This window comes from Nycticebus coucang, chromosome 16, assembly GCF_027406575.1.
Source record: "Nycticebus coucang isolate mNycCou1 chromosome 16, mNycCou1.pri, whole genome shotgun sequence".
In the NCBI taxonomy this organism is placed as follows: domain Eukaryota; kingdom Metazoa; phylum Chordata; class Mammalia; order Primates; family Lorisidae; genus Nycticebus; species Nycticebus coucang.
In genome coordinates this window covers 32,535,634-32,560,656 of record NC_069795.1, presented here as the reverse complement: position 1 = coordinate 32,560,656, position 25,023 = coordinate 32,535,634, and the positions used below count along the sequence as shown (strand labels likewise).

At 35.1% G+C, this 25,023-nt stretch overlaps 1 protein-coding gene across 8 annotated transcripts in view; it reads left to right on the top strand.

The window, feature by feature from the left end:
- The window catches only part of ROBO1 (roundabout guidance receptor 1), a 1,140,930-nt gene that overhangs the window by 1,018,026 nt on the left and 97,881 nt on the right, over positions 1-25,023 (top strand). For all 8 annotated transcript variants that reach the window (XM_053565205.1, XM_053565202.1, XM_053565204.1 and 5 more), the window contains 3 exons: positions 2,861-2,981; positions 3,341-3,479; positions 4,843-4,970. In XM_053565205.1, the coding sequence (XP_053421180.1) occupies positions 2,861-2,981; positions 3,341-3,479; positions 4,843-4,970 (388 nt within the window). The remainder of the gene's footprint in view (positions 1-2,860; positions 2,982-3,340; positions 3,480-4,842; positions 4,971-25,023) is intronic.

The following is a 25,023-nucleotide window of genomic DNA, read 5'->3' as shown; positions in this document are numbered from 1 at the left end:
TGGGGGAATAAAAAGGTCAAAAATGAAAAAAAAAAAGTTTACACACTACATGTGATTTAGTTTTAAAAGGTGGCTCTAAAATAAATTTTTATAAAACAAACATTTTTTTCTATTTATGTTCAATATCAAAAACATAGATTTGTGTTCCGAAAAGTATAAGGCTCCTGGTAGCTTAAGTTTAAACATTTTTTCCAAAATTGAGCCAAGTTCAACACATAATTGCAGCTATGTAACGGGGTATGTACTGAAAACTCGTCAAGACTTTAAAGCTCTCTTTTAATTTTGGTTAACCTCAGTTATTATTTCCTCCTGTTTATCTCAAAATTGGAATATTTCAATATCTGAGCATCTCCTGCAGTCCCCTCATAATTCTTGTTAACTAAATCCTTTTTCCTTCTCCATTTGTATGTTTTATTTTCAAAATATAATAGCAATGAGCTGTAATATATAATGTTAATTGGTGTGCACGTGTGTATAAGCAAGTTGATTTAAAACTTTACATTCCCCAGTGTTAAGATATGTAAAAGTAAATTAGCACTGTATTACACTAAAGCTTAACAAATGAATTTATGCTTTTGGAAATGATTTATCTGTCATCATCCTTTGACTCTTCGTTTTCTACATATTTGAATATGTTTTAAAATTATTTTTAAAACCCTTACATTTTATTGTAGATTGGCTTACTCACTTAGAACAATAAGAACATTTAAAGCACTTGTTTGTTTCCTCTTATTTTGTTATAACTTTTATCTATTGCTGTACATTCCTGTACAAGAAATGAACTTGTCTCCTAAATATGCAAAGTCATTCAAGGTTAGATTCTGTGGCCTAGGCTGAGGCTGAGTGTAATGTTCATAGTTGTAGAGCTGAAAAAGGGATATCTAGGACCACATCTCAGATCACTTAACTTCCATTTCAGAAACTGAGTTTTTCACCTTCCCTTCTGCTGTATGATTTTGTTTCCTCGAGATTTTCAGAAATGTTTATTTGAGTATTTAAAAATAAGTATATGATGAAAGGATATAATGGTTCCTATGAGGATTTTGATTCGATGATACTCAAATAGTTCTGGATGTCAAATTTATTAAACTCAAGTTTATTGAAGACTAATTATGATTATCAAGGTTGTGGGCAGTACATTTATTATCATTTTTACAATTCATATCAAAAAAAAAAAAAAAAACTCCAGAGAGTAGTTGTAGTGGTACCTATAGCAGCATGGTCATTTGTTTCTAAAACTACTGAAAAAAGTTAAGTTCTGAACCCATAAAAATTTAAAACTCTATTAATATTTGTTTTGTTTTGATACATAAAGACTTGGATGAAGGAGTTTGAAACCAACCAAGGCAACACAGCGAGATCACTGTCTCTACAAAAATAAAATAAAATAAAAATTAGTCCAGTGTGGTGGTGAAGGCCTATAGTTGCAGCTACTTGGGAAGCTGAGGCAGAAGAATTGCTTAAGCATAGGAGCTCGAGGCTGCTGTGAGCTGTGACCACATCACTGACTCCAGCCTCAGCAAGAGAGCAAAACCCTGTCTCAGAAATTAAAAAATAAAATAAATAAATAAATAAATAAGAAGACTTGGCTGGATTATCTAGTTTGTGTATTTGGATTGAAGTAAAGCAATTTTGGCATTCTGAAACAGTGTGACTCCCAACTTTATAAAATAGCAGTTTCAGTGAACTCCATAGTGTATAATTTGGTTTGCATGTTTCTTTCCTCCTTTTCTTCCTTCCTTTCTTCTTCTTTTGTTTAATTGGTACACTGTATAAAATGACTGAGAGGTCAAAACCTCCATGAATCAACATGCTGGAAGTTTTCCCTCACAAACCCTGTCTGTCTTCGCGGCACTATAGATATTCCTGGGTAATTGAAGAACTCCACTGTCAACCAACAAGGTATTAAATTAAGTAAAGATAGTTCAATTTCCACATCCCATCTTAATTCATATTTAATTTTAGTCTACTTCTTGTACTATATGTCTGTTTACACTTGTAATTAATTTTATTCAATTAATTAAATATTTAGCTGTGTACTTGAATTTGACTTTCCAAATGATTTATCAGGATCTGTTCAGTCTCTGCCTCCTAATTCTCCAATAAACTGCTTAGGAGGGCACAACATGTATATTTTTTAGAAAATGGCAAGTTCTGCTATGTTTTGGCAATTAAGATATATTGCTGTTGTGCAACTCTAAAATTGAGTAATGAGAGAGAAATTTTTATTGTCATATCTTATAATGCTAAAATATGTTTTCTTGAAATCACTTATACCTGCTATGTAATGATATATTAATTATATTTGTATGGTACTGAGATTTCTGTTTCTTTTCTCTATTTGTTAACTAAATAATTCATGCACCGCAGGTCATACAAGGGTACATGTGAAACTTAGTAAATATAGAATATAAATGTCTTAACACAATAAATAAGAAAATGCCAGGAAGGCTGTATTAACCAGTGTGATGAAAATGTGTCAAACAGTCTATGGAACCAGTGTATGGTGCCCCATGATTGCATTAATGTAGACAGCTATGATTTAACAATAAAAAAAAAGAAAAATGAAAATAAATAAATAAATAATTCATGCAGTTTAGCTGAATAATATCAAAGAATTTGGCTTATTTGGAAACACAAATTTCTACTTATACAAAGTGTAATAACTGTTACAATATACCTTTGGAGTTAATCCTGTTTAAAATTACTAAAAATATAGTGAGTACTACACATCAGCTTTTTCCTATACTTACGCTTTGGTTTATATACTTAGAAAGTAGTCTTCCCTTATGGAGACCTCTGTCAGATATATACAACCAAAGCAATTTTAATAGTGTTCATATGGATCTCTTTTTTTAAGATACGAGGAGGAAAGCTCATGATTACTTACACCCGTAAAAGTGATGCTGGCAAATATGTTTGTGTTGGTACCAACATGGTTGGGGAACGTGAGAGTGAAGTAGCAGAACTAACTGTTTTAGGTAAGTGGTCTACTTAATGTAAAATATATCTCATTATTGTTTTGTATCTTTATGCAAGGGAGAAAGAAATGACCTTTATACCGGGTTCAAATGAGCATTATACAAGGATGAAAAAAAAATATTGGTAAACCATTATTTTGGAGGGTACAAATGGAAGAAAAGGAATGTGATTAAAAAAAAACTAGTCAAAGATGTGGGGAAAGGATTTGGAGAAAGTAGGAAATCTAGGGAGAAGCTGCTAGTGGTAGGGAACTACGTGGAATAATCTTAAATTATAGATCTCTCTTCCTGAACATCTAAAGTGTTTTTCAGTTCATTCATCTTTTATTTTATCATGAGATGGCTCTTTCTACTTTTAGAGAGACCATCATTTGTGAAGAGACCTAGTAACTTGGCAGTAACTGTGGATGACAGTGCGGAGTTTAAATGCGAGGCCCGAGGGGACCCTGTGCCTACAGTACGATGGAGGAAAGATGACGGAGAGCTGCCCAAATCCAGGTATGCATCACCGTGTCACGCCATGATTCCTCAAGTCCTCATGTCCACCCTTCTCATCAGAAGCACTAGCCACACGTGTCGTTAGAATGGTCTGCTCTGGACCCTTCCTCAGGGGCCACAGACAGTACTAGAGACAATGGGAATCCGCAGATTGCCAGGCTTTCTCTGATCCTGGGCTGCACAAGGAACTCTTAGAAAATGTGATATTTCTTAAGCAGATTTCTCTTCTCCATTTGGCCAGGTCAGAGTCAGTATCCCCTTTTTTTTGTGGGGGAGTAAGTGGGAAAGAGAAGAAAGTTATAGCATTAAAGACATACTAGGAACTAATTAAAATTTGGGATTCCTTTTCCTCAGCTACAGTATCACCAGGGAAGGGTAGGAGAGGTCAGACTTTCTTGATATCTGTCAAGTCCTTAAATTGTCTAGGAGCAGAGGTCCAGGAATTACAGAGCTTTGGGGAATGAGGTAGTAAAGTAAGGCCTTCAGGTATCGTCAGTGGTTTGTCTTTTCAGCAAATGTGTTGAGCTTCTGCCCGGTGTCAGGATTACATCAATGGCTTAGGCATAGTTTTTTTTCTTTTTTCCTCTTAAGAAAGGAATCATAGATAGACAGATGGAGAGATAGAAAATAATATTGTCAAGACCCTTTGTCATATAAAGGTATACCTGTGCCAGCATAAGGGGAGAAAATTGGGCGAGAGTTCTCAAAGGAACGTAACACATAAGCAATGTCTTGAAAAGTCTGTATCAATTTGATAAGCCAAGAGTATTGCAGGGAAGAGGACATCACACCATAGAGAATATATTTTGAGTAGTGGAAAGTTTATCATGGCTAGCATAATAAAGGTACATGGTGAGAAGTTAGGGGGTATCAGGTCAGAAATACTGGGGCAAAATTACTTGTGCTTTTGTGTGATAAAAAATTCCAAATCATATTGCCTGTGCATTGATGAGCCAAAAGGGGTTATCATGAATAGGATCACTCTTCAGAAAACATAAATCTGTTAGCACTGTGGACTTTACATTGTGGTAGAGAGAGGTTAGGGGCAAGGATACTATTTTTGCCATTGTCCAGGTAAGAGAGGTAAATTGTCTGAACTGGGAGATGAAATGGAGACAGAACTGTACATTGGAGAGAAATTTTTGAGACTAAATTGGCAAACTGGATGGCTTATTTGATATAGAGAACTAATAAAGGAAAGTAGGTAGACAGTGTTAAGAAAAGGAGTTGGTTTACAGTAGGGCAAGAAAAGAAAGTTTAACATATTAAATGTTAAATTAATTTAACATATTAAATGTCCATAATGATGATATTTTTCAATGAGGAAGTCATTTGAATGTGCTTTGTTTTGTTATGTCATTAGATATGAAATCCGAGATGATCATACTTTAAAAATTCGGAAGGTTATGGCTGGTGACATGGGATCATATACTTGTGTTGCAGAAAATATGGTTGGAAAAGCTGAAGCGTCTGCTACTCTGACTGTTCAAGGTAGGTAATGGAGAAGTCTTTGTTGTGGTTGTTTTATTATATGAAATGTAATGTTGATATTTAAAGAAAATATTATTTATTAGCCTATATTAAGTATAGACTTTAAATATTGCTCTTAAAAAACATTTTAAAACATATTTAAAGAAACATATTGCTTTGCCTATAAGGGCTCTGTAAGTATTGCAGGAAAACTGAATTAAATTTTCAAAATTATGGATAATTCTATCTTGGTCAAGAAGAACACCATGTGCTTTACTCTCTGGGTCTTCAAACATAGAACCTTTCTCATCTTTTGACTAAAGGACAACTAAATGTCATTGAAATTGAAAACTTATTTTTAAAGGAAAACAAATCTTTCATTAATTTTGGTCATATCCTTTCAAGGGTCTGTACCGTTAATGACACAAAACAGGAAGATTCTATTCCCCTCTAGAATGTAAGATCGATCCATCCCCAGAATAAGGGCTTTGCAGTTTTTTTCTATGCACACAATACCTCACGCTTAATAAATATTTCCTGAATGAATTAATTGCATTTATACTTGGATAATTTTAATAAAGATTTATTATTGGTTCTTATGTGAGCTCACACAGATACCATATTCTATGGCTACAAGGTTTTTTGAAAGTTAGTCTTAAACTGATATGCAAAAAAGGTTCTGTGGCCTTCTTTGTATTCACAATCCAAATGTTTTTCATTCTTGTAATCCTATATTTTCTTTCTTCATGATGTCGTGTTAAGCATTTCTAACTATGTCATGTCTCATCTAAGAACTTTCTCTTATTTTTTTTTTCTTTTGGGAGGAAAAATTGTTTATTGTGGAATTTCACAGGCAATGACCTCAAAATATTTTATTAATAGGGAAAAAAATGCCTATTTTGACAAGTATAAATAGTAAATAGGGGGTTTAGCCATAAATCACTTAGCTTGTTTCTTGATGCTGTCATCTTTTCTGAACACTGCCTCTTCTAAGGCTATTAAGAGGGGGAGAAAAGTGGCTTTTGAGGGAGTTCTTCTACTGTGTGTTTTCAACAAAAGAGCCTTGTGGACTTGTACGCTAAAAAAAAGAATAAAGAATATTTCCTTCCTGTCTCTAAAGCCATTATGTCCCAATAGGGGGTTTTTAGCTCAACCTCATAAAAATAAAGAAAAAAAAAGTTCAAGAACAAACATTGAATTTCTAAAGCCAGGACTACTTCTCTTTAATCTGAGTTAGACTTGAACTCCAAGTAAGGCTAAAATCATATGAAAAGAAAACTTCTTCACATTTAGAGAAAGCATCAATTTAAGAGGTGTCAAATCCAAGTTCAAAAGCCCTCCAGAGGGAGTGAAAGTAGCCAGGATGAAAACAAGATGTGCAAAGGTGTGTCTATCTCCAGGTAATCATGACAGAGAGGGTGATTGCCTATCACATTAGTTAGTGAAATGTATTTCACTTTATGTTTTAAAAGTTTTTCACCTAGCTGCCTGATGCTGTTTTAGAAATAATAGTCATTCTGCTGTGTATACATAGACATTGGAATCAAAATAGAATTTCTCCCTCTAATTTTTTTTCTTATTCTTTCTTTCTTCTTTTTTTTTTTTGAGACTGGTCAAGTGAAACAGTGGGAGTCTTCCTGCAATTTTAAACTCAATTCCAAAGCTCATTCAGCCTTAAGTTTTCCATATGGAATTCTTTTTCTCTAAGCCTGGATTTTGATGGAAATTGGGTACAAATGATCAAATCCAGAAACTACTTGATTAATTGAGAAGTTCTCATTTTAACTGCATTGAGATTTCTATAAACTTATGAAAGATGTGTATATAGTTGAGAGTATACTGTTTTGTTCAATATTAAAACAAAATAAGCTTATTAACATCACTGTTAAAACATTTTTAACATGCTAGAATAATAAATACAACATGTTAAAGAAAGTAACATGATCCCCAGCTGCAAAAGCTTACTAGGAAAAAATATTCAAAGGAAACTTGAGAAGTTATGTCTTTTTTCTTCCTTTGAGATTGAATACTAGTTACTACAGAGGAAACTCATCAGAAATGAATACATGCTATAAGAAACGATTGCAATAAGAAATTCAGTATTGTCACTTTTTTTCTTTTGTGTTTTACAATAGTGTATTTTTAAAACACACTGTTGGACTCAGTATGAGGTTAAAAATAATCTTCCACTCCCTCCCCCCTCATACAATGAACAGGTATTTAATTTGGAGAACTAATTTTAGGGCAACCAAACCATATTACAGCAGGTAAAGTTTATGAGGAAAAACTTACCTTAGATAAGAGTGGACATACAATGTTCTTGCCTATTACAGATGTAATTAATTCCAGCATCATACAAAGAATGATGATTGGAGAATCATTTTTTTTCATTTTCTTCCTGAAATCCCAAATTATGCTCCTTTGTAGACTCTAACTGATATATTATTTATATTTATATATTATATAGATACATATACACATATGTAAACCTGTAAACATTCCTTTCTTGACTCTGGGGCATTTCTTGACTTTTTGACTTGTGTATTTTTCACAATCTTTAGCACGGTCCTGGACATCTGGAGGCACTCTGCCTAATGCATACTTACTAAATTTGAAATATGAATATGCATTCTAAACTTCTGTTTCAGTGATAGAAACAGCGCAGGTACATCCTAAGGCAAAACATAAGCTCTAGTAGATAGAATTGGAAGAGATTGCCGTTTATGAATGATAATACTTGAGGGTCTGTTTTGGAAAGTGAACCAAGTAGTAACTACTTTACTACCTATCTGTGTCTCATAACATCACATTGTATACTTTAAATATTATAAATACAATAAAATGTATTTAAAAAGAACAAAAAGGAACAGAGGAAAGCCTGGGGCTAAACAGAGTTTTATTATTATTTTTTTAATTTTTACATATACATCTGTTTATTAGGGTTCCATTTTTTCCCTTTACAAAATTAAAGAGGCTTAAAATGTAATAACAATAACAATGTTTAAGATAAGGACTAGAAACAGAAACCTCCTAAAGAATGAATGAACATAAATACAGTTTCTTAAACATAAACAGAGTTTCTTCAACTGACCTGACGTTGCTCATAAATCATGATTATCAGGCATAATGTCCAAAGAATTAATTTAGGAGATCTGAGTTGGAACATAGAATTTTTTTTTTTAATTTTTCCTTATAAACAAGGAAGCTCATGAATGTAAAGAATGAGGAGTTACTTGATAAAGAACTAGCAAAAAGAATAAAAAGCTTTAAAAAGTTTCCCTATAGTTTGACACTTACTAGAGCTGGAAGAAGCATGTTAAATAAGAGAATGGTGTAGTTGAGAGCGTGGACATTAGAGTTAGATGGAATTTAATTGAATCTTCCTTGTGTTGTTTGCCACTATATGGCCTCAAAGAGTTTATTTGAACTTCCTGAGGCTCAGCTAACCAATATATAAAATAAGTGGAGTAATACCAAACTCACAGCATTTTATCAGGATTAAAGTGTGTGTGTATATACCTATATGTATATATTCATATCTATACTTTTTAACTATATATACAGTTGAAAATATTTATATTGTCTGTTGCAGAGTAAATGTTTTGTAAATAAGCTATATACTCATATGAGTATTATTACTTTTGATAGCTTTTTTACTTAATTTCAATCTTGATTACTTAGTAAGGAAAAAGGTCAGTTTTAGATAATTCTAAGTAACTCTTATATTGCAAATGAAAAAGCTAAAGTACTAATGTAGTTGTGACAATTTATCATACAGCACATTATTAAAAACTTTTCTCAAATGTAACGCATTTCATTTTCATTTTTAAAAATTTTCATTGGATATGCTAGTGCTAACATATGTTGAAATGTGTAATGGAATATTATCATTATGGGAAAGTATTTAGACAGGGGGGATATAACCACGATTTTGAATTCCATTACCCCTAAGAATGACTATTTTTCTTTTTCTTTTTTTTTGAAGATTCTCAGCACCTCAGTTTATTTCTCTATAAATTAGTAGTGTTTTCTTATAATTCGTAGAGTTACTAGTAAGATTATCTTTGAGCAAATATCCTCAAAAGCTCATGACCACTGGGAAGTTACAATATGAGGTCGTACCCTGCTGACAACAGACATTGCATCACCAAAACCCCATACTACACCTGATGTAGCATTGCTTGGGTTACTCCTTACTGAGCAGAAGAATGTTAAAGTCAAATCAGAATTTTGAATCAGAGACTATTGAGGATGGCACCTATAATCCAGGCACTTTGGGGAGCCTGAGGCACGAGGACTGCTTGAACCCAGGAGTTCCAGACTAGCCTGACTAAGAGCAAGAGCAAGACCCTACCTTTACCTAAAGATAAATAAATAAATAAAAAACAAACAAATAAATAAATAGCCCACATGGTGGCACATGCCTATAGTCCTAGCAATGTGGCAGGCTGGGACAGGGGGATTATTTGAGTTCAGGAGTTTGAGGTTGCAGAGCTATGATGACATTACCATACTCTAGCCCAGGCAAATGAGCAAGACTGTGTCTTAAAGGAAAAAAAGGAAAGAAAATTAAAAAAAAAAAAAAAAAGAATTTTGACTCAAATAAAAATATTGATTATTAAAATATTTTATTTTACTTGGAAAAAAGTCAACTTGTAATAAAATTTGGAGATGTTAGAAAATTTGGATTAAAAATATATTTCTTGGGCTCAGCGCCTTTAGTGCAGTGGTTATGGCGTCAGCCACATACACCAAGGCTGGCGGGTTTGAACCCAGCCTGGGCCAGCTAAACAATGGCAACTACAACAAAAAATACCCAGGCATTATGGCAGGCACCTATAGACCCAACTCCTTGGGAGGCTGAGGCAAGAGAATCGCTTAAGCTCAAGAGTTTGAGGTTGCTATCGTCTGTGATGCCATGGCACTCTACCAGGGGCAACAGAGTAAGACTCTGTCTAAAAAAAAAAAGAAAGAAAAGAAAACAAAATATATATGTATATATATTTCTTCTGGGCTCTATAAATATTTAGACAAGAAAAATAGCATATCTTAATTTCTTTTCACTTGCATGTTAATTTTGGCTTATTATTGAAACTAATAATCAGAATAGCTAATTGTCAGATTCAAAGGCACTATAGATATTTGACCTATTAAAGAATAACTAATATTCATTACATGACAAATAAAAAAAATTGCTGATTGGAGTAATTATAGCAGAAAAGTATTTTTGCTAAGCTCCAGGTTAGCCAGACAATCAAATTAACCTGAACTTCATACTAAATCATTTTCTTTTAGACTAATCAAAATTTAATTACCTATAAATTTAAACCATCAGTTTGTTACATTTATACTTAGTATTTGCCCGAGTTTCTATTTCCCCTATAAGTGTAACATTTATATATCTTCTCAAGAATTCTCTTTGTGAACCTAAAATACACAAACAAAAATCACCTTTCAAAAGAAAAGTTGCCTCGATTTTGATTCATTACCTTGTTATTTTTGAATGTTAATGTCTGAATTTGACAAGAGTTAGGATTGCTGCCTCTGTCTTCATAGAAATAGATTATTCTTTGAACTGTTTCCTATTACATAATGGCCCCCATCATTTAAGGAAAGGGATATATATTGTGGTATTTGGAACAATTTTATAGGTTGTGACATCACTATAAAATATAAAGTCTAACCAGCACAAAGGAGATGCAGAGAGGCTCCCAGCCAAGTCTTTAAACTGTGTGTCACTGAAACTGCTAAAATCTGTGCCTCCCTTTGGTGTTTGAGAATGGTCCCACGTTTGTTTTTATGTTATTTTACTATCTTATTCTAAACCCATTAGGACCTTATTAGATGCTTACCAAGGTGGGCCCTGGGGTTCTTCTTGGAATCAGATGATAGTCAACTTATACTATGTTACTTGTTTTTATTTTAGAGCTAATTCATGGTTAATTTAAAAAGACAGTGTTTTTTCTCCCCCTTTAGTTGAAGGTAGACTTTAGGAAAAGCATGGTGGATACAGCTTCAAAATACTTAAAAAATAAAGAAAGAAAAATAATTGCGTTTGTTATATTAATAATAAAAAACCCTACAAAATTCATAAGTTGTTTTCTAACGTGATCGTGTTGATGGCTTTTAAAATCATTCCATATGTGAAAGCACCACCCCCGAAGAAACATGATAAAGCCATATAGAATATAGTTTAAACTTTGAATTTTTCCTATTTCTGAATTTGTCCTCGACCTCTAAGATTTCTTAGGATTCTTCCCTTCAGTGATGCTCATTGCTTGAACAGGGCAAACTAGATGGCCTTGTTAATCTCCCCACTCCCCTCGGAGCTTCACAGATAAAGCAGCTCTCCTTACTGTCACAATTTCATTTCCAAAGAACATTTGTGACTAGCACCAGAGTGATCATGTTCCCATCGCTGTGTCCCATCAGTCACAGGAAACTGAACTGAAAGTGGATTTCTATACCCCAACCATCTCCCAGGCAATCACCTTTTATCTTCCTGAGTTTGAACCATTAAGAAACTCCACTCCCATTTTTGTTTCTCCTTTGCAATAGAAACTAAAAGACATTTACTTCTCTCATTTCCCTTGAGACCTGAATGCTGGGCCACTCGGAAACAGGAAACTATACGTTTACATCTCAGTTCACACCCCACTACTGGGCTCTGGCAAGGACCAGTCATTCTTTGAAACTCAAGAAACAATTGCTTTCTGCTCTTTCCACCACAGCTATGTTAAAAGAAAAGGCAGGTGCCAAGCGTTGCCAAATCAGGTGATGCTCTGTTACCAGATGAATGGGATTTCTGTGAAATCCAAGGTATTCTCCTGTAAGTGCTTGCCCATTTTTCTTCCCTTAACATGAAGTTACTCCTATATGTATATTTCTTGTTTGCGATTCATTGAGGGTGTGAAGAATTAGGTTACACTAATTGTGTTGGTTAGGTAAAGTTCCTCTTGTAATTGTGTCCCATCCTCAAGAGATGTGCCATACACTGTGACCCCCATTCCTCCACCCTCCTCCACCTCCTCCTCCCCACCCCGATCCCTCATTTCATTTTTTAACTATAAAATATGGTATCGTGAATTATTTTGCTATCTCTTTAAATTTACTGTTGATAGACAATAGGAATATTAAAATGAATTATCAAAAGGATGTGCATTCCACTAATGATATTCTGTAGAATTGTTATTTTGTCTGCTGCTTCCCGTAAGTATTCATGCCAACTCTCTAATGAAGGAGCATAACATTTCTCATTAGGATTGATCAGCCAGTGACTGCTTCTTGAAGGCTGAGCCTTAATCTCATGTCATACGATTAACATGAAACTAGGGAGGCACAAATGCAGGGAAAAAATAAAGACTGTCCTTTGGCTGACTTAATTGCCACTAATGGGATGTTTCCTAGAGCCTCTTGCTGCTATGTGTGATAAACTCCATGCTTCAAAAAAGAAATTATGCTGAAAGATCTAGGATGCTACAATTTATGATTGACCCCTATTCAGTGCCTCAGTGAACTAAGAATTGGAAAGCAATTATAACTTTCAGTAAAACAAGAAACGGCTGTCAGACGTTTGTCAAACCTTTTAAGTTTCTACCAACCCAGACTGTAAGGATTAATTCAGAGAGTATAAAAGTTATGAAGTGAAAAGGAGAGTAGAGTAGGAATCAAAGCTGAATTCTCTCCTGTTCTTCACGTCAGTGGTTGGCAGCGCAGCCTGCAGAGACACAGCCAGCGGACAGATTCACTATCCTCTGCTCTCCTATTTTCCCCCCGTCTCACGCCTAATCAGTCACTACACAGTCCTACTTATTTTGCCTTTTAAATAGTTCTCAACTCTTTTCCTAGCTCTCTTACCTTCTCACCATTGCACTAATTCAGACCTAAAACATCTCTCAGTAAAACTGTTAACCTCTAACCAGTTTCCTTACCTCCATCGTGTCCTATAGAATTCATCCTCCATACAATAGACTCATCTACCTAAAACACAATTCTAATTTATTAGTTTCTTCCATGAAACATCTCTCCAGGATAAAATGCAAAGTACTTTGGATAATCCTTGCCTCCTATCTCGTCACTCACTCCTCGCCTGCTAGGCTTCCGTCTCTGTTCCTGAATGGACCGCCACGTAGCTTAGCTCTGGGCTTTTTATGATGTTGGCTCCTTAGTCTGAAACGCCCCCACTCCCCACCTGCCCCATCTTCTACTGATACTCCTGTCCTGGGGCTCAGCTCAGAGAAGCACCCTTCCCATTGCAGCGTGATTAGGTGTCTCCCAGTCACGTACCTGTTACATGCTTGCTCTGCTCTTATAGCATTTCAGTGTCTGCTCTGCTTGACTGTGAGACCCTTGGGCACGCACTTTGATTACGTTGCCTGCTTACGCTTGCTTACTGCAGTCTCAGAGGCATCCGTTTTAACCATGGGCCTCCACACAAACAGACCCAGTAGGATACACACTATATAAGTAGGTACACAAGAGGGGATTTATTATGGGAATTAGGTTCTTGATTAGTGGGGCTGAGAAGTCCCAACATCTGCCATCTGCAAGCTGGAGAGACAGGAATGGTATAATTTAGTCCAAGTTCAAAGGCCTGAGAACTTGGAGTACTGGCATGTGAGGGAAGGAGAAGATAGATGTCCTAGCACCAAAAGAGAGAGCATATTTGACTTTCTCATGCCTTTTTTCTATCCAGACCCTCAAGACTGGACGATACCTTCCCACGTGGGTGAGGGCAATTTTTTTTTTTTTTTTAACTCAGTCTACTGAATCAAATGTTAATCACTCCTGGAAAAGTCCTCACAGACCCACCAGAAATAATGTTGTGCCACGAAACTGGGTATTCTTTAACCCAATCAAGTTGACACATAAAATTAACCATCACAGTAACCTTCAAGCTGTGCGTAATATTTTCTGTGTTGAGTGAATTAATTACTGGCCCTCATTATATACCAGGCAAGTCACCTAGGCAAGTCACTCAACTTCTCTGAGATTCAGTGTTCTTACTTGTTTAAAAGAGGTGTGTACATGTAAATATCAATGAGCTGATGGGAAGGTAAATTTAAGACAATTCATAAAATAATTAAATTTCCATAAAGTGGGTTGTGAATTATAGAGTTCTTATGTAAACACGATTGTCATCGTTTCATTTTTCTCATAAGCTTCTTCCAGAACAGAATCCATCAGATTCTGGTTGTGTTATTGTACACATACAGAATTAAAATTTTGGAGAAGTGGGTTAGAAGATACCTTTTTTCTCCCCTCCTGTTAGGAAACATTTTATCGGGTAAAAGTTAATTAGTACAGCTGTGTCTGATAGACACACTTGGATTCTAATGCTGAATATGGAACTTGTTACATTTCTGAGTTTCAAATTTCTCATCAGTAAAATGGGGATAAAAAGGCTTCTTTCGTGGGTTTGTTGTGGCTATTTATGAATCCATGAACATGAAATGTGTGGCTCATTTACATTTTTGAATCATCGTTTTAGTGTCTTACACGTTTCAGAATCATTACTTCACGTCCCTTTGGTATCCTCACCTGCCTGTCATTACATGTCGGAAAAGATTAGGGTGTGAGTCAGGTGTGTATCTACCGAGATGCTCTACATAGACATACAATAAATATTTTTTAATAAATGTTATCAAAACTTTAAAAATGTCAATTTTTATTCTAGTTGTTTTAGATAACAATGCATAAGTTGAAACATAATAAGAAATTGTGCACTTGACAGTATTTTTGCTTGTATTAATTTTTTGCACATATGCATTTGAGACCTGAATAATAAATTCACTTCTTTGATTAAACAGATTCATAATTAATATGGTTCATCTTGATCTTTAACAAAATTATTATCGTTCCTGGTATGTTTGATGCTGCTAAATTTCTTGGTAGAATGAATAGTATTAAATCTGTCTATTGCTCATTCCAATAATATAATCTTCATATTGAAATCATTTAATTAACTGAAAATAAAATTCATTTAGAGAGATTGTCTTCAACAATAACTTCCATATAATTTAGTCTTGAAAAAATGGATTAGAAGGCATAATCTATTCAAAGAACGCCGTGGGTGCATTTGACTGTTTTCTAGCGTGTGAAATTACAACTTTGAAAATAAGATACATGCTAATCCTACTCAAGGTAACATGCTATGTGCATGTATGGCTTTTTTTAATGGACCACTAGAAAATTATTTCAGAATATAAAATTAAAATTTAGGTAAAAGTAAAACAATGTCTTACTGTAGATTTTATTGCTGGTAGTAGGGGATAAACTTTTTAAAACATGCATTTAAAAACAAACTCTGGGGGAATGAAGGCCTATTTTCTAAATTTCTGGTTTCCATAAATAGACCTCACTATGTTTAACTTTCTATCAGCATATGAGGCCTTTCTGTAAGAATCAGATGACATTTTGGAATTTAGATGATAGCTAGGCATAAAAGAAGTAATGAGAGAAAAAACTAGGTCCTTCAGTTCTGAATTTCCTTTCTTTGATGTAGACTTTATTTAGATCATTTGTTGCTGGGCAGCGCCTGTGTCTCAAGGAGTAGGGCGCTGGCCCCATGTACTGAAGGTGGCGGGTTCAAACACAACCCCGGCCAAAAAAACTGCAAAAAGTAAATCATTTGTTGGAACAGTTTCCTTAAATTGCCGATTTGAGAAGAGCTGGCAGTATAACAGTGCATTCTTTCTGACCACTGACATCGTCATTCGAGTCTAAGAAAAAATTAATAGTGTCAAGAGGCCTTTTTGCAGGTTCAAGTTAGGTTTACTGTATTCCAAGATCCTGGTCAAGAACTGTGAGTTCATTGACATTTTGATGAAACACATATTATGAGACCCCCAAAGCTTTACTAGATGACTTTAAGAACCTTGATATGTGTATGATGCTGTTTGCCAGGCTCTGACAAGACACAGCAGACTGATTTTTTGGGGAATGATTTTTAACAACATGTAGCAATAATTCACCGAGGCCCAATAAAAAGTCAGGAGTGCCATGGTGAATAGTGCTTCAGGGGCTGGGGATATAATACATGTATTCAGTGCAGCATATACACGTGTAACACCTCCTGCATACATGGTTGCTCTTGATAATGAATTCAAGAGTCTTACTCAAAATGCTTCCTCTACAGAATTTGTTGTAGGTTTTTCGTGTATGTTGCGGCTGCTTCTGCTTCTCAAACTCCCTTTCCTATTCTTCTTCCTCCTCCTCTGTGTCTCCTTTCTTTTTCTTCTTGTTTTTGTTTGTAGGTAATAATAATAATAATAAAAAAATTCAACTGATGGGGCTGATGGGGATAACAGACTTGTGACTATAAAAAAAGACAATCTAGGGCGGCACCTGTGGCTCAGTAGGTAGGGCGCCGGCCCCATATACCGAGGGTGGTGGGTTCAAACCCGGCCCCGGCCAAACTGCAACCAAAAAATGGCTGGGCGTTGTGGCGGGTGCCTGTAGTCCCAGCTACTCTGGAGGCTGAGGCAAGAGAATCGCTTAAGCCCAGGAGTTGGAGGTTGCTGTGAGCCGTGTGATGCCATGGCACTCTACCGAGGGCCATAAAGTGAGACTCTGTCTCTACAAAAAAAAAAAAAAAAAGACAATCTAAAAGGTGGGTGCCTATGGCTCAAAGGAGTGGGGCGCCAGCCCCATGTGCCAGAGGTGGCGAGTTCAAGCCCAGCCCTGGCCAAAAACTGCAAAAAAGAAAAAAAAAAAAAAAGACAATCTAAAAAAGATAATATATGATGGGGCAGCACAAAAAAAAAGAAAAAAACAGTAATATAAAATGAAACTTAGACCAGGTGTTGAATGAAATCCCACTACAGAATGTAACAAGGGAAATTTGTGAGACTCGCTCGCTCTCCTAACTGTCCTGATCCAGTGGTGTAAATAGGAAGCTGAGCACCACTCCTGCTGGTTTCTTGATTTAATTAAGACTCGGTAGGATTTTGCCTACTATTTTTTGCCTTTTTCTTTTTGGAGGCATAGGGAACTTTTTGTGTTCTTATAGCTTAAAGAAATAGCCAATTGAACCCTAATGATTGCTAAAGATGAGGCAGTCTCTTAGCGTTCTTTCATTTGTGCATAAAGGTTTTGGGTTGCTTTCAGTTATTTTAAAATAAATGATATAAATCATATAAGTTAATCAAAATGGTAAGCCTTCTCTACATGGCCTACCTCTAGAGAATTTGAAATACTGTCTTAATGTGTGCTGGGCAAATATTAAATGAAATAAGTAGACCAGTCTTGTACAAGAAATAATTGATATGTAAGATGATCCTGTGGCAAATAACGACACAGCACCATGCTAGTAAGTAGCATAGCCTAAGCCTTCCATTATGTTCTGAGCTTTACGTGATTTATTTATCTATATAACAGCGGGTAAGGTTTTCTCATAGCGCAGTTACATAGATGTGTAACTGAATGACTGTCTTTAGCAACCAGCATTCTGAAATAATGGCATCAGCATGGAAATATGTAATTGAGTTGCATGGAGCTATAAAATCTAAATTACTCAGCCTCAGAATGAAATTTGTAGAAATAAATTACTTTTTACCCTAGTCATTGACAGCTTATTTAAAAATGTTTATTACTAACCATATCACATAATTTTAAGACTTAGAATGATTTTGTTAGATGGCATATCCTTCTACGTAAAATAATTAATTCTAAGTTAATTCACATTGATCTACTATATTTTATCCATATTTGTTTGTGCATTAAATGATTGAGATAGTTGCTTAAAAGAGAATAATTTTAAAGAGGATAATTGTTGACTATGTTCATTAAGGGCCCATTGTTCTCATAAATGCTTAATATGCAAGATATTTAAAATATTGACTTTTTATGCATCCATATGTATTGACTTTTTATTATTTGCTTGCCATTATTTTATTTTATTTTGACTTTTTTATTGTTGGGGATTCATTGAGGGTACAAAGAACCAGGTTACATTGATTGCATTTGTTAGCTAAAGTCCCCCTTATAACTGTGTCCTGCCCCCAAATGGTGTATCACACACTGTGAGCCCCCCAGCCCCCACCTCCTTCCCTGTCTCTGCTCTTCCCTTCCTCCACCCCCAGCCTCCTTCCCTCTCTCTGCTCTTCCCTTCCTCCACCCCCAGCCTCCTTCCCTCTCTCTGCTCTTCCCTTCCTCCACCCCCAGCCTCCTTCCCTCTCTCTGCTCTTCCCTTCCTCCACCCCCAGCCTCCTTCCCTCTCTCTGCTCTTCCCTTCCTCCACCCCCAGCCTCCTTCCCTCTCTCTGCTCTTCCCTTCCTCCACCCCCAGCCTCCTTCTCTCTCTGCTCTCCCCTTCTCCCATCTCCCTCCCTCCTTGCATTATTTTAAATGTTTTAATTGATACATATTCATTGGTTGTGGATTCACAAATCATTTCAGCAAATTCCAAACATCAAGGTCATTACTAAAATAGTTACCTTTTACAAGTGCGTAACCATGGGTGTCCTATGGGCCTTATTTTGATAGTTTGAGAATATAAAGTAATTCTTTCTCTTTTAGTCTTTAGAAAAGATTCTTTATAAGTTGGACGTTAACATTTTGTGATATCATATGTAAAGTTTGTAAACCTGGTTAAAATACCAGGAGTGCTTTAATTTGCTTTTAAACTGTTACTCTCCTGCCTTGATATATAATGTGCCAGTGTAAACACACCTGCAGAAAATACTGAAATAAGTATAAGACAAAATATAGCTGAGTAATTGCTTTATAACAGATTTATGAGAGTAGGAAAATCCATAAATGGTTGTTAAAGTTAGCTTTAGGACATTTATTTTGTGTAGTCAATGTTATTATAAGAGAATTCAGAGCATTGCACAATTAAACCTGATAGATAGGCCATTTTACAAAGGTGCCTTTAAAAAGTTATTTTGTGGATGATGAAATAGTCATTTCAAACAGTATTTTTTAGGTCATGAGTAAAAAGATAGGACGTGCTTTTGTGTTTTTCCTAAGATTTTTTAATCTCCAAAAATATACTTAGTCACTAAATACAATCACTAATAAATAATTTTAGCCTGATTTAGGTTTCTTGGGAATAAATATATATTTCTGTACTGGACTGTTGAAACTTTGAAAATTAGACATAAATAGGACATAACAAATCATTTACCTTGGCACTCCCTTTGACATTTATGGTGATTGTCCTAAAAGGTTGTATCACATCATTTTTAGAGATGTAATTGGGTATCATAGCACTGTTTCTTCAGGAAAATGAAGTATTAGTTATTTCGATTCCCCAAACCTTTTATATAATAAAACCCACCCCATGTGTGTGGAAAATAATCATGTATATGTGTTTATCTAACATACATCCACATTGTATTTTAAATCACTTCTTGAAAGTTATTTTGTTTAGATCGTGGAGTCAAAACTTTCAGAAACAAAATTACATCAAAGTTTAACTCTTTTTCTGTTCTCTATCTTTCTCTTAAAATAGCAAACAAGTCATTCAATACAAAAGAGTAAAGATTTTAGGAGCTGGTGGGGACCTGAATTCCAATCCTCCTCTTCTTACATTCTCTGGTTGCGAAACTGGGACACTGAATTCTTCCTGACAGAGTTGCCGAGGGAGTTTCTAGTATATGATCTGGCACACAGTCAGCTAACATCAATGACTTTTTATTATTACACTGGTATGTGGGAGGTTTATGTCATTTACACAGGACCACAGACCTGATTACATTGGGAGGGGATCTTAATCCAAAGTTGTTTAACTTTTAGTTGAGTTATGTTACCATTATACCATCATGTACCTAAACTCCAGAGACTCCATAAAATATACCATTTGGAAATAGGCGTTCTAATTTTTCAAACAAATTCTTGCACTTTTTCAACGTACAAAACAGTAGGGTGGGTGCTATGAAAGATGTACAAATACATAAGACATGGATCCTGTCTTTGCAGAGCTTAGACCAGCCTAATGAAGAAGAGAGATAGACACAAGTGTCCGTACTATCAGCAGAATATGAAAGATGGATTTATAAAAGTATAGGAGTGAGTGCCTTCAACTGAGCTATGGGAAAATCACTGTCACTAATTCAACCTTTCAACAAGATATTTTCGATATGACTAACATCTTTACCTTGATAAATGCTAGAGAAATAGTGACAAAAAATTATTATTTTTTTTTGACTTTTTTTTTTTTTATTGTTGGGGATTCATTGAGGGTACAATAAGCCAGTTACACTGATTGCAATTGTTAGGTAAAGTCCCTCTTGCAATCATGTCTTGCCCCCATAAAGTGTGACACACACTAAGGCCCCACCCCCCTCCCTCCATCCCTCTTTCTGCTCCCCCCCCCATAACCTTAATGTGACAAAAAATTATTAAAACAGTTGCTATTCTGAAGCCTGCATGTTCGTTAGGGAGATAGACATTTATAAAATAATCACACAAATGTATAATTTTAAACTATCTTACATGCTCTGCAAGGAATGTTAAGGTTGCTATGAAGAGTATGGAGCATTCTGATATGATTCACCTTTTATTTAAATTTCAGCTTAATGTGAGGCTATAAACAACCGAGTCACAATATTTAAATTTCTTAGGTAGAGTTCCTCTTGTGGTTATGTCCTGCACCCAAAAGGTGTTCCATACACACCTACACCATGCCCATTCAGGAGGAGCATCCCAAACCCCCTTCTCTTCCCTTAGTTTCCCTCCCCTACCTTGAATTGCAATGAGTCTTTCTCATATGTGGGCATGAATTAGATTGTCTACTGGCCTCTTATTAGTATTGAGTACATTGGATATTTATTTCTCCATTCTTCTGATATTTTACTAAGAAGAAAGTGTTTCATCTCCATCCAGGTTAATACCAGAGATGTTATGTCACCATCTTTTTATGGCTGAATAGTATCCCATTGTATACATATACCACAGCTTGCCAATCCATTCCTAATTATGGTCATTTAGGTTGTTTTCACATCTTGGCAATTGAAAATTGAGTTGTGATAAACAATCTAGTGCTTATGTCCTTATGATAAAATGATTTTTTTCCTTCTAGGTAGATGCCTAGCAGTGTCTTTCCAAAGAGGCCGTATTACTTTGCAGTCCCACCCATAGTATAAAAGTGATGGTCTCCTTCCACAGCCACGCCAGCATCTGCAACTTTGGAATTTTGTGATGTGGACTAATCTTACTGGGGTTAGGTGGTATCTCAGGGTGGTTTTTATTTGCATGTATCTGATGATTAGGGATGATGAGTGTTTTTTCATATGTTTGTTAGCCATTCTGTCTTCCTCAGAGAAGTTCTTTTCATGTCTTTTGCCCTGTGATAGATGGGATTGTTAGCGCTCTTCTTGTTGATTAATTTGAGTTCTTTATAGATCCTAGTTATCAGGCCTTTGTCAGATTTGCAAAATGCAAATATCTTCCCACCCTGAAGGTTGTCTATTCCCTTTGATTGTTGTGTTCTTGGCTGTGCAGTAACTTTTCAGTTTAATGGAGTCCCATTTGTTAATATTTTTTGTTGTTGCAATTGCCATGGATGTCTTCTTCATAAAATCTTTCCCCAGGCCGACCTCTTTAAGAGTTTTTCTCACACTTTGTTCTAGGATATTTATCATTTCATGTTTAGATTTAAATCTTTTATCCATCTTGAATCAATTTTTATAAATGGCAAAAGGTGGAGGTCCAGTTTCAGTCGTTTACAGGGGAATATCCTGTTCTCCCAGCACCATTATTAGCTTCTTAAAGAAGTACTTTTTAGAACTGAGATCTTAAGAGTGTGTAGGAATTAAATAGGTGAAGGATTTGGGGGTACAAGATAAATAGTACTAGAGATTAGATGGTGTATGATGTGTTTGAGGACCAAAAGAAAAAAGCTCATAGGGCTAAGCTAGGGAGATGGGAGAAAAAGAGTTGATAAGAGAAGACACTTGGTGTTAACCTGCAAGGCCATCTTAAGGATTTACTTCTATTGTAAGAGCAATGAGATTGTATTGAAGGGTTTTGTGCAAATCTACACAGTAATTAGATTAGTTTGGTTGTAATCACTCTGGCTGCATAGTGAGACTGAACTTGAATAAACCAAGAGAGTAGCTCAGGTGAGTGCTGATGGATAGCTCGGGACAGAGTGCTGGCAATAGAGATGAGAGATGAAATGGGGAAGTTGTTACAAAACAAAAGTTATGAAATATGGTAGTGGATTGTGTATTTTGAGGAGAAAGAGGAAAGATTTGGGTTTCTGACTATTCCTAAACTAACGCAGAAAATAGGACCATTAGAATTATGATCCTGATACCACCTGTGTCAGGTGGCATACACATGTCATAGGTTATTTGGTAGAAGTATTTGAATCTTGATTCATTAACAGACATATAAATAAATAGCAATATTTAATAACTGTGCTTTTAGGAGACATTTTTAGAAGAAGATGAGTGGTAACCTTTTCTGTGTACCTGCAATATGTCAAGCATCGCCCAAGGTACATCGTATATATTGAGAGAGGATTAATATTTGGTAATATCTGATAAACTTTAAATTGAATAGATAATCTACAGAAAGATTTCTCAGCCCTGGTGCTATTGACATTTTGGGATGATTCAGTCTTTGCTTCAGGATCTGCCTTATGTATTTGTGTAGAATGTTTATCAGTCGTCCCAGACTCTGGTCACTAAATGCCAGTAGCTTCCTCCCTCCCTCTTCCTTCTCACTTCACTTGTGTAGTAACCAAAATTGTCTTCGGAATCACTGTTCTACAGCATAATGTGTGATGTTTGAGCAGAGGCGAAAAGTTCATAGTATTTTTTGTATCCATTAAGCATATTCTAAAAGTGCCCCCCACCTTGATCTCTATCTTTAAGTCTAAAAAGTTGAAAGACATAATGACAGCCTTTTATATTAAACTCAATCTTTTCCCCCAAAAGAAATCATACCTGGTTTTAAAATATTCTAAGAGTCTTTTAATTGTTAGAGATATTATCATTCATGAGGATCTATGCATATAATTTCTCCCACATACTAGGACTTGGTTTTGGGAGTTCAAATAAAGATCACTTTGCTACTGGAGTATTTAATATTCCTTTCTTTTAATAAAAATACTAAAAATGTATTTTCCCCCCAAATTTTATAACTCACTCCATTCATTCTTCTGGAATGAGGCGTTTGCAGTTCTTGCCTGTGAGATTTGTTAATTGGGCTCTTCATTCCAAAAACATAGATGAGAACTTTAAAAAAAAAAAACACATCAATTTAAGGATTCTTTAGAATTTAGTTACTTACAGTGAAAAGTAATGCCTATGAATTACCATAAAAATTCTATAGCCAAAATGATTTTATTTTAGCTCATCAAGAGAGCTACCCTTCTTTGCTATCTGTTAATAGATTGGTTCTATCATAGATAAATTTGCTTAAGTATAGTCCACAGAATCATTCTAGAAGTTTAGAATACTTAAATTATTTTACACAGAGATACTGTGTCATTCTCTCATTACATTTTGTAAAAATTAAATGCCTCTGAATGTCCATACTGTTAAAATTATGCCATAGAAAGCACTTTTAGATTCAACTTCTCTCTCCCTTTGCCAGACAGTGTTATATGTAAACAGTTGTGGCCAAATGGAAATAAGTCCCATTTGTAAAGACCTTTGAAGACAGCACAGTTGGCAGCCAATTCATGGTTCAGTGGCCTTTACTGTTAACTGCTTCTTTTTTATAATTTAAGTTGTTGATACTATTATTTAAGTCCATTATCATCTTATCCTCTGGCCTCAGTCATTATCAAGTTTGGCTGGCTCCAATTTGTTAGGTCCAATCTGAAGACTTCTTAAGCGTCTGTTCAGCTAAATTATTTTCTTTAGTCCAAAAAAGCTATTCGTCCAGCTTCCGTATAGCTTTTTTCCAAACATTTATTGTTCTTCTGACTCATGGATGTCTCCTGATTGTGAAAGCAGATTGAAGAAATAAAGGAATCTTATTCCTTCCTTCCAAGCCTCCTTCCCTTCTTCTTCCTTTCTCTCTTAGCTTCTTATTTATACCCAAAGACTATTGTCTTAGCAATGTGCACTGTTAGAATGCAGAAGATTTTAAAATAAATAAATAATCCGGGGCAGGTTGATGTCACATTCAAAAAAAGAAGGAAATTGTTTTCTACGTTGTAGTGGCTATATATGTGTGTATTTTTGTGTGTGTACGTACATACACACATGTGTTTGTATGTGAGAGAGGGAGGCTAAATTCTAGCACACTTTTTAAATGCTTGTTTTCTTTTTAAAAAAAACGTATTTGTTAATTCTGTAACTTTTTTTATACCTTCTGGTATTTTTAAAGATATCAGTCCTTTTTAATTTTTTTTTTGCAGTTTTTTTTTGGCCAGGTCTGGGTTTGAACCTACCACCTCTGGCATATGGGGCTGGTGCCCTACTCCTTTGAGCCACAGGCACCGCCCTCCTTTTTAATTTTTATACTCAAAAGGCACCAGAGAATTTTATAGTTATATAATTTGTATGTATTACATAACTTTTATATACTTTATATGTATTTTAAACTTCGCCTCATTACCTCTTTTCCATTCAAAATCTAGTCTAGGTAAAAGCAGGCGTTCTACACAGACTCAGCCTCATGGCAAGTTTCCTAATTCCTCATGCCTCTCCAAAATCTGTCCAATATATATATATAAAAAAAAATATTAAAGCTCTTACTGGAGATACTGCTAAATAAAATAGCAAATTTTAACCTCTTAAAAATATATATTCATTTTTAAATGTTATTTTATGTTCCTGCTTTCTGTATTTAACTTACAAGGTATTCTTGTAAAAATATGTTGTTTTCATGTTTCAAAACGATGACTATTTTATTCATTTCATAATAATTTCAAGTGATAAAATGATTTAAGTTTATTGACATTAAGAAAATGATTATAGCACTGTTTATAGTAAAAATAAGAAGTCTGCTTTGTTATCACCTATTAGTTTTCATGGCTTTTTAAAACTATACCTAAATATTCTTAAAAGATTGCTAACATCATAAAAAAAGTCTTTAAGTTCTTTTCATATATGTATAATTAACGATTTTGGTAGAAATACTTTTAGATTAAGCAACTATGATAGTTTAAA